General features: G+C 45.6%; 1 protein-coding gene across 1 annotated transcript; it reads right to left on the minus strand.

The window, feature by feature from the left end:
* Positions 1-3,750: 3,750 nt before the first annotated feature.
* On the minus strand, positions 3,751-5,172 carry LOC140125808 (vitelline membrane outer layer protein 1 homolog). The gene is made up of 3 exons (XM_072144675.1): positions 4,917-5,172; positions 4,605-4,720; positions 3,751-4,078 (listed from the first exon to the last, which is right to left on the minus strand). The coding sequence occupies exons 1-3, from the start codon at positions 5,064-5,066 to the stop codon at positions 3,790-3,792; spliced, it is 555 nt and encodes a 184-aa protein (XP_072000776.1). The 5' UTR covers positions 5,067-5,172; the 3' UTR covers positions 3,751-3,789.
* Between the last annotated feature and the right edge of the window lie 4,778 nt (positions 5,173-9,950).

The following is a 9,950-nucleotide window of genomic DNA, read 5'->3' on the forward strand; positions in this document are numbered from 1 at the left end:
AAAGAACCTCCAGACTTCAGAAAATCTAGCCCTCCCCACGGGAGCTTGACTACGTGAAACATTTGGCGCTGATGCACCAGCTCTGGCCCTGCCTCTCCATCTGGCCCCACCACTGCCTCTTCCAACCAGTTCTGGTATAGGATTTGCCTCCATCTCAGAAGCACTGTCTTCACCCGGCCTATCAACCCAGCTTGGGTCTGTCACCCCATCATCCTCCGATCCCTCAGTCTGCTCCCCCCTCAGACTTGCCCTGACAACAACTTCACCACTGTCTGACAATCGTGTCTCCTCATCGTCCGACACCTCTTTACACACTTCTTTTACTACATCAACAATGTCATCATCACCCACAGACTGCGACCGGTGGAAAACCTGGGCATCGGGAAAGATCTCAGCAGCAACCTGACAAGTGGTTTGTGACTCTGGGAAGGGTCCAGAAAACAGTTCCTCAGAGTATGTTGCATCAAATTCCAAATTTTCCTGGGAGGTGGCAGACTGGAGGGAAGGAGTTTGAGGTGGAGGAGCAGGAGGAGTGCTCACTTGGGTAACATGGGTGGACTGCGTGGAAGACTGACTGGTGGACAAATGGCTTGAAGCATTATACCCAACCCACGACATCACTTGTTCACTCTGTTCTGGCCTCAACAGTGCTCTATCACGAGTCCCAGTAACTTCAGACATGAACCTAGGGAGTGTAGCTCTGCGGCGTTTCTCTGCTCCCTCATCAGCAGGTGGTGTCTCACCCCGCCCAGGCCACCTGCAGTAATTGAATGGCCACGTCCACACCCACGCCCTCTACCCTTAGCTCTCGGGTTCAACATTTTCCAAATTAAAGTCTATTTTATATACAAAACAGAAATATCAACTGTAATAATTTTTTTTCTTTTGGTTCTATAGAACAAAACGTGCAGAAATCAGACAGCAACCTCAGAAGATGATTGCTATGGCTAGTTTCTAAACAACACTGACAGCACACAGAAGGATTTTGTGCTGTGACTGTCACTTTAACTTTTGAAAAACGCTAATGTAGCCCTAACAAGGGCTGTTGGGTTCTTGTAGAATTACTCCTGCCTAACAGTAATCTACTAGAACACCCTAACGCTTTCCCTGACCAGCAGCAGCTCTCTCCCTAACGGCATCCAGGCAGAGAATGATCCGAGCAGCGCGGGCAGCGGCTAGTCTATTCCAGTTTGTGGGTTTGTAAGATACAACAATTAGTTGGCATGGTCCAGGAGCAGGTCAGCAGCCCTCACCTGTCCTCAGCCTCTGTCCTGTTCCTTTACCTGAGCCAGAGAGCCACTAGGTGGTCTGCGCTCAGCGCCACTATTCGGTGAGGACGAAGTGTTTGAGGACATTCAGCAGCTGCTTGGCAGTGAAGAGGTGGGGCAGACTTCTGCTGCTTCCTGCAGTAGACAGGCTGTGCATACTGACACCGGTGAGGAGGGTAGCAGTGACCGGGAAATGCAAATTGACGATGATGTAGCCGATTGCACTTGGGAGCCGGGTGCAGCAGGGGATTCATCATCACCATGACCCATTTACTGGTCATCTCTGTTTTGGATCCACTCCTGTTTGTTTTTGGCTTTAGCAAGACTGATGTTGGATTATTGACCGATTGAAAGCGGACACTGATAGACGAAATGAAGGGCAAAATGATCAGTGACGTCAATGCAGAATTACTACCGACATCCTCTCCACTGTTTTGGGGAGTTTCTACATGTATCCACGTTTAACAGAACAGGTTCTGTCGTAATCTATGGAATCATCTGATGTCAGTGTAAAAAGAGGGCACTCTGTGATGTTATAGTGGGATCTTGGCCCTCAGCTCAGTCCTTTGGAGCTGGTACAGACGTTACCTTGTCAGGCTGCGTTCTCGCTTCACTTATTTGGGGAAGTTGGCCTCTGTAAGTGCACATGGAAGTGAAGAGTGAAGCGATTCTAAGAGCCGAGGCTGTCATGTGCGTGTCATACTAAAACACAGCATTGTTTGAAGACCAAACCACGCTCCCTATGCATATTTGAGCATGGCACAACGTTCTACAACATCCTACAGGCTCTCTGCAGCCAGGAAATACCTGTTTTTTAGCATGATTTGTCATCATTCGATTCGGACCGAATCTTATTTTTTTGAAAAATTCTGCGAAATTGTAGGTACTTGAATCCTAAAGGGGTCTGATAACTCATACTGTATATTGGGGAGTGATGGTGATGATACAACCTAAGATGGTGGCTTACCAGTGGAATTTAAATAGTAAACACCCCCAATAGCATTGACAGATAACATTGGGATCCCAAACAGAGATGACCTGTAAATGGGAGAGTTGCATGTCCTCTGTGTTCTGTATCCACTCCTGCTTTTGGCTATCAATCCTGATGCTTTTCTCCCAGCATTATAGAAATCACAGGGTGTTCCAGGGAGACAGCGTTCAGTTGGCAGCAGCATGAGTAGGCCGCAGAGTGGAAGAATGACAGAGTGTCGAGGTGCCAGCAGCAGCAGCAGGAGGTCAGAAAGTGGCACCATGATATAGTGTGGAGGGTGACACCTTAAAGACTCACCTGGGTGACAGAATGCAGTCGTCTCCAGAGAGCTGGTGTGTACATATTGGGGTTCATTTACTAAGGGTCCGATTCGTGCATTTTCGTTGGGTTTTCCGTATTTTTCCAATTTGCACTGAAAAGCCCCGGGATTTTGGCGCGCGCGATCAGATTGTGGCGCATGGGCGCCAACTTTCTCGGCAAAGAAAATCGGAAAAACCGTGGAATTTAAAAAACGAATTGTGTTGCAAAATCAATCACTCACATGCACCAGGGATTGGATGGTGAACTCCTGCGGACCTCAGCGCGGCAGCGACACTTGGTAGACATCTGGTGCACAACCTTAGTGAATTGCCGGAAGACCCAAATCCTCGTTGGAGAACGCGCTGCAGGATTGCAACATGAACGGGTAAGTTCATGACCCCCAATATGTGCAGATGAGGACTGTAATTGTGCTAAATAGGTGAAAATTCTGTAAAATGTGCCCATAAAAATAGAAACATCTTACATGAAGTGCACGCAGCTCTCTGGCACACAAAGGGTACTTCAGACGGCACATGGCTGCATGGGATGCTTCCATACATGACATGTGTGCAGTGTAGCCCAGGCTGGTGACTTACCCTGCAGACTGCACTGTGTGTGATACCTGCGCTCTAGCCGCTCCTGAGCACCCAACTCCGTCAATAGTAGCTGCTGTACCGGCGGGACTGAGACTATGTGTACCTCAAAGGGGAACGAGGAAGGTGAGTATTGGATATTTTTTTACACTGAGCTTGCTGGGGGCCCAAGACCGGGCTGTGGAGCACCTGATTCAATACTCACCCACCCATCGGTTGGCAAACACTGTCATAATGCACCTTAAGGCAAATTGTGGCAAATACGTCATATTGATAAACATTAATTATTTTACAACTAATGTTTGTAGATATATTTTCAAATGAAAATTTGCACATAACATACATAATATAATATAACATAATATATATGAGACATGGTCCATAGTCCATAGCAACCTCCTTTCATTGCGGTTTCATTTATTGTGAGACAAGAGGGTCTCCTGCTGATCTCCTCCCACAATATCTTGAGTCAGAGGAGACAGAGGAGTCTGGATCTTACCAATTATAATGAAGCATATGGTCGGGTCTTAACACAAGTTCATAACAAATAGAAATTGGATTATTTACTACCATGAGGACATCTCAGAAGACACAAAGTTTCACTTTAAGTTTAAACTTTATTGAGTTCTTTTATAGTTCAACAACATCCAAACTTGACATCATTGAGAGCGGTGTCATCTCCGCGCCCCTGTTTTCCTTCCACTCTGGTTTGGATACCGCAGATCCCAGAAGGGCAAGTCCCACTCCAGCCGCCAAAAGTTCCCCAGTAGCCCCCTTTTCCTGTAAGAACAGTGTAGTCTGAACACTGCATCATGATGTTGTTGGCTGCTGTGTCGTCTCCATCGCCCTGTTTTGGCTCCACTTGCAATGCGAAGCTCATGAGATGTCCACTGGGACACCAAGAAACAGGAGTCCAGTCACCCCAACTGCAAAGACAGACCAAAGATAAGGTTATTTGTCATACAAGACATTTTTTAAACAAGAGAATTGACTAACAGCGGCTGTCACAGAACATCTAAGGTAGGTGAGCAGAAGGAGAAGGTTGGAAACACTTTGGCTCCTTCTGCAGTATTGCACTTGCTCATTATGAGTTATAGAAGATGACATTTTACTATTTCTCAGGTTATCTGCTGATGATAACTGCAATTTTTTAGGATGCAAACAACAGTCCCATGGACGTCTTTGTGAATGAGTCCATAGAATTGCCTGGGTGTCAGGCACGAAGGGTACTGGAATCACTGGACCACCGTGGACTATGATGTAAGCCAACTCCTGGGACCAGAGTGATACCCAGTTGCTATAATAATATAATATAATATAAGACAGTTATCCTAGTAGGACCCTATCAGGACCCGCCTCATATGGAAACGTTCTTCAGGAACACAGAGGTGGTCACAAGTATCCTAAACCCAAGACAAATAAATCATAAAATACATAAGTGTCTGGACTTACCTGCTCTCGGAAGATGTGATTGTTTCCTGTGTATCTCTGCTTGATGGAGAAGCACAGTATAGTCTGATTGCATTCAGGGCAGTATCATCTCCGTCAGATCCAAGTGGACGTTCCACCTAAAATCAAGGACATTCTGATGGTCAAACCTTTGTTGATTTACACTTTGCAACATAGACCCCAATTTGTTCAGAATCTGTGTTCTAGAGAAGCTGAGACGTTACCAAGTTATAGGTGATAGAGGGATCCCCACTGAGGCTTCTCCCCACCACCACTATCCACTCCTCTCATCAGATTTCTGTTATAATACTTTACCCTTAAGCTGAATCCTCTCGCTACAGTCCTAGGTGGACACCACTGCCGAGATCCCCAGTCACCCCAAGGACCACCGTTGCCAACTGAAATCCATTGTCCTGTGGTAATTGTTGCCTGGATCAGTAATGATATTAGGACGGCAGAGAACATCTTCTGAAGTTGAACTTTGGATCAGCTCCGACAGCTAAAGGTGAATGGTGTCTCCTTCTGAATTTGTGTCCTAAATATATAGCGGAGATTTTTTTACCTTCCTTTAGACATCCTCTTACCAGAAATACTTGTAATATTAATTATTAACCTAATTTATACAGAATATTGATTTTTGTAGGGGGGGGGGGAATTAACAAGAAAAACTAAACTTCGGAGGAAGTTCACATATTCCTGTTTTTTGCTTATTTCTCATGTAAATATTACACAATCACAAAGCTTCCAGTTACCCAACACGTCAGAATAATACACAAGCAGAGCCGGAGGGAAAGGGAGAAAGGTTCTATATGTTTTCTACCAAATTATATTAAAAAAGGTTACATTTACCCCCGATACACATTTATTCCACATGTGATAAGTCCGTGGCTTTGCTCATGGCTCCAGGTATTGCTATGGGCTCATAGACACAGCTGATGACTCCTCAGAGAAGAATGGAGATGACCAGCACAAGCTATGGTCAGGTGAAAGCAGCCATGTTTATCCACCTTGAGACAACCCTTTTCTTCCTCTACCGTTTCTTACAGTCCCTCCTCTGTTATCCATAATAGGAAACAACAATCTCCATCAAGTCATCCTGGTGAAGCTGCTTGTAGAACCATAGACAACATATGGCACATGCTCGGATGTGATGGAGGACATCTGGCCACCACTATTCCTTAAAATCTCAAATAAAGGCTTTTCTGACCATTATACTCCTATGGATTGGAGAAGATGCTCCACTCTTTGGGATTGATGCTGTGTGGCATGGAGCTTTCTACAATTCATACATATAGCAAATAAGCCAACATGTGCCTTCTATGTCACTCAGGGCCAATGTCTTGTGTGACAGGCGTGATGAAGCATTGCTGCAGTAAGCCAAGTATTTCCTAATTGTCATCTTTCCATCTCCACCAACGTGAGGGCAGAGGGCCACTACTTCTTCTGTGCTTTTTTACACTTGATGCGCCCGGCCCGAGAAGCCACATGGTGGAGGTTCTGATCAGCATCAAGCTGCTAATCACTCACCAACTACAACTGGACAATGGCAGTTAGTGTTTTTAATCAGCGCACACGTTCCAGCTTTGGGTTTGCAGAATGTGCTACCTGTAACCAAACACCTGGCGATAACACCTGCGATGCTGGCACCGGCTGAAATAGCCGTGGCGCATGTTCCTGCACCCAATTATTGTTTTTTTTTTTTATATATTTTACACAAACATTTACATTAACATGGACTCGGCACGCAGGCGGATTGTTACATATACCAAAATGGTCAACCACAGCAGTTCCACGAAGGTCAGGAAGTTAGTTAATAAATTTGTTATACACAGATAGGAAATGTATACACAAATACAGAAGCGACTATTGAGAATTCTTCTAATCAGATACAGTCGATGTTATACCCTAGGGCTGAGTCCCTAAATGGCATCTCTCGTTTCAGTGTGGGCTACATCATCCCCAAGATAGGGAATATTCCCATTATTCATACCCTCATAATTCCTAGTCCAGACTGGACTATGTTTTCCTCTCTGACAGCCTACTGCGGCGAGTACAGGTGGCCCAATTGGAGGACATGGTGATCTCAGATCACTCTCCGGTCCTAGTGGAGCTTTCTGAGATTAGCCGCAAAGGCACAGACTATCTATGGCGATTACCTGCATTTCTAACGCGGGATGAGAGTTTTGTCATCCTAATGAAGGGGTGGTGGCTAGAATTTATAGAGGCCAATGGGATCCATGCTACAGACTCCCAACTATACTGGGAGGTAGGCAAAATGTATGTGAGGGGCCGAATTATGGACCACATTAGGGCACTCAAAAAGAAGACTGTAGAACAGTTTAAAAAAGCAAGTGTGGTGGTCTGCAGGGTGTACACAACCTTTCTAGGAAATCCAGCACCAGATAACAAAGAGTCCTGGCTACAATCGCAAAGAGGGTGGGCAGAAAGGAGAGCTTTGTTAGATCCCAGTTGCAGCTGGATTTACACAAATTTGGGGACAAGTTGGGGAGATTGCTGGCAAATCTGGCAAAGGGTGGGAGGACAGGGTCTCATATCCTGAAACTAAAGGATGGAAGAGGGAATACACACACTGACCCGGCTAAGATCACATCAATCCTAGGCGAGTATTACGCCTCCCTGTACACGATACACCAAGGGGAACGGCGCGGGGACACAATTCCTACAACAGGTAGAGTTACCCAAAATAACTACAGATCAGTTGCCCTTATCACTTTTGGGATGGAATCATCTTGTAAAGATGATGAGCATCTCCAAATTGCTTTACCCCATGCAAACTATTCCTCTCTTCTTAAAACACAAAGATATCATGAGCCTGAACAAGGAGATATCCCAATTTTTATGGCGAGGTAAGAGGCCGCGCATAGGGCTCTCAAAACTGACGATGACAAAAAACCAGGGGGGAATGAACCTACCTGACATCAGGGGTTACAACTTGGCCTGTCTTACACAGCATTTACTGGATTGGTTAAAGGATAGCAGTTGCTACTCGGACACGAAACTCGAACAGCTTACTGTTCTCCATGGGATCTTCGCACTCTGTTACATGTCCAGATAGGTTCCCTACCACCTAAACTCAAATCCTCAGTCATTCTCAGGGACACAAAAGCGACCTGGAAGGCAATTAGAAAGATCTAGCATCTTCCATGGATGGTCTCCAAATATCTACCTCTGTGGAACCACCCAGGGTTCCCGTAGGGAAGACAAAACAGATTATTTTTAGAGTGGAAAGAGAAAGGAATCCATACTGTCAAGGATCTTTTGCATATGCAGGAGCATAGGTGGATGACGAAGCCAGAACTAACAAAAAAGTATGAGTTGAAGGGCGATCAAACAATACAGCATGCACAGGTGTCCAAGTTCTATTTAGACAAAACCCCAGACATGTCACGGGAAGGGACTGACAATGAATTTGACCGTTCACTAAAATTTCCCATTCAAAGAGGTGGAATATCCATCTAGTACCGATCCCTCCGCAAAGAGATAGGCCTCCCTTCTCTAGTTGGGGCAGACAATTCGGGAAAGAGAACATGGGGGAAAGAATCCTTAAGGGATGGAAGGTTGTTAGGAGCAATGTGATTAATGAGAGGTGGAGAGACACCCAGTTCCGTATCATACACAGGACGATTTTTGCCTTCAATTTACCACTATCACCAGCGTTCCCGGAAAGGAAAGTAGCATGTCCGAAGTGTCAGGAGCCAGGCACTGATCTGTACCATGGACTTTGGGAGTTCCCCCAGTCCAGTGCATTCTGGACGGAGGTACAAGGCCTAGGCACCTCTGTTGGGGCAAGGAAATCCCCTTGGATCCCATCACTTATCTGTTTCACTATGACATTGGACAGGAAGATGAAATGCAAGGTGCTCCCGAAACTGTTTCACGTAGTTAGCTTGGTGGCAAAACGGTGCTTACTACAACAGTGGCTACACCCGAGGTCCCCCCCAGTATCCAAAGTACTGGAACAAATGACACAGCTTTTCCATCTGGAGAAACTGGAAGCAGAGAGGGCTAAGTCCAAGCTGACGGGGAAACTGTTCAGGAGATGGAAGGGTTTCCTCATGCACCATGTCTCTACACAGGACAGGGACACCATTTTTCAGCCTTTTTCCCTAACACAATGGTACCTGAAAGAGCAGCTCAGGGGAACACTAAGAAATTGGGGTTTTCCTGGCTAGGGTAAATTAAATATAGCCCACATTTAAACGAGAGATGCCATTTAGGGACTCCGCCCTAGGGTATAACATCGACTGTATCTGATTAGAAGAATTCTCAATAGTCGCTTCTGTATTTGAAAAAAAATAGTCCATGTTAATGTAATTGTTTGTGTAAAATATAAAAAAACAAAAAGAAAAACAATTGGGTGCAGGAGCATGTGCCACGGGTATTTCAGCCGGTGCCGGCATTGCAGGTGGAATCGGCAGGTGTTTGGTTATAGGTGCCTCATTCTGCAAACCCAAAGCTGAACGTGTGTGTTGGTTAAAAACAGCAACTGTACTGCAGCCTTGGGGTTCTTGCCATTGTCCAGTTGTAGTTGGTGAGCAATTAGCAGCTTGATGCTGATCAGAACCTCCACCACGTGGCTTCTTGGGCCGGGCGCATCAAGTGTAAAAAAGCACAGAAGAAGTAGTGGCCCTCTGCCCTCACGTTGGTGGAGATGGAAAGATGACAATTAGGAAATACTTGGCTTACTGCAGCAATGCTTCATCACGCCTGTCACACAAGACATTGGCCCTGAGTGACATAGAAGGCACATGTTGGCTTATTTGCTCTGTGTATGAATTGTAGAAAGCTCCATGCCACACAGCATCAATCCCAAAGAGTCGAGCATCTTCTCCAATCCATAGGAGTATAATGGGCAGAAACGTCTTTATTTGAGATTTTAAGGAACAGTGGTGGCCAGATGTCCTCCATCACATCCCAGCATGTGCCATATGTTGTCTAAGGTTCTACAAGCAGCATGGCCAGGTCTACATTGAAGTGTTGGAGGACACCAGGATGACTTGATGGAGATTGTTGTTTCCTATTATGGATAACAGAGGAGGGACTGTAAGAAACGGTAGAGGAAGAAAAGGTTTGTCTCAAGGTGGATAAACATGGCTGCTTTCTCTCACAAGCAGCACCACACCTGAGCATCGCTTGTGCTGGTCATCTCCATTCTTCTCTGAGGAGTCATCAGCGGTGTCTATGAGCCCATAGCAATACATGGAGCCATGAGCAAAAGCCACGGCCGTATCACATGTGGAAAAGATGTGCATCAGGGGTAAATGTCACTTTTTTTTAATATTATTTGATAGAAAACATATAGAACCTTTTTCCCTTTCCCTCCGGCTC

The sequence above is a fragment of the Engystomops pustulosus genome, chromosome 4 (assembly GCF_040894005.1).
Source record: "Engystomops pustulosus chromosome 4, aEngPut4.maternal, whole genome shotgun sequence".
NCBI lineage: Eukaryota > Metazoa > Chordata > Amphibia > Anura > Leptodactylidae > Engystomops > Engystomops pustulosus.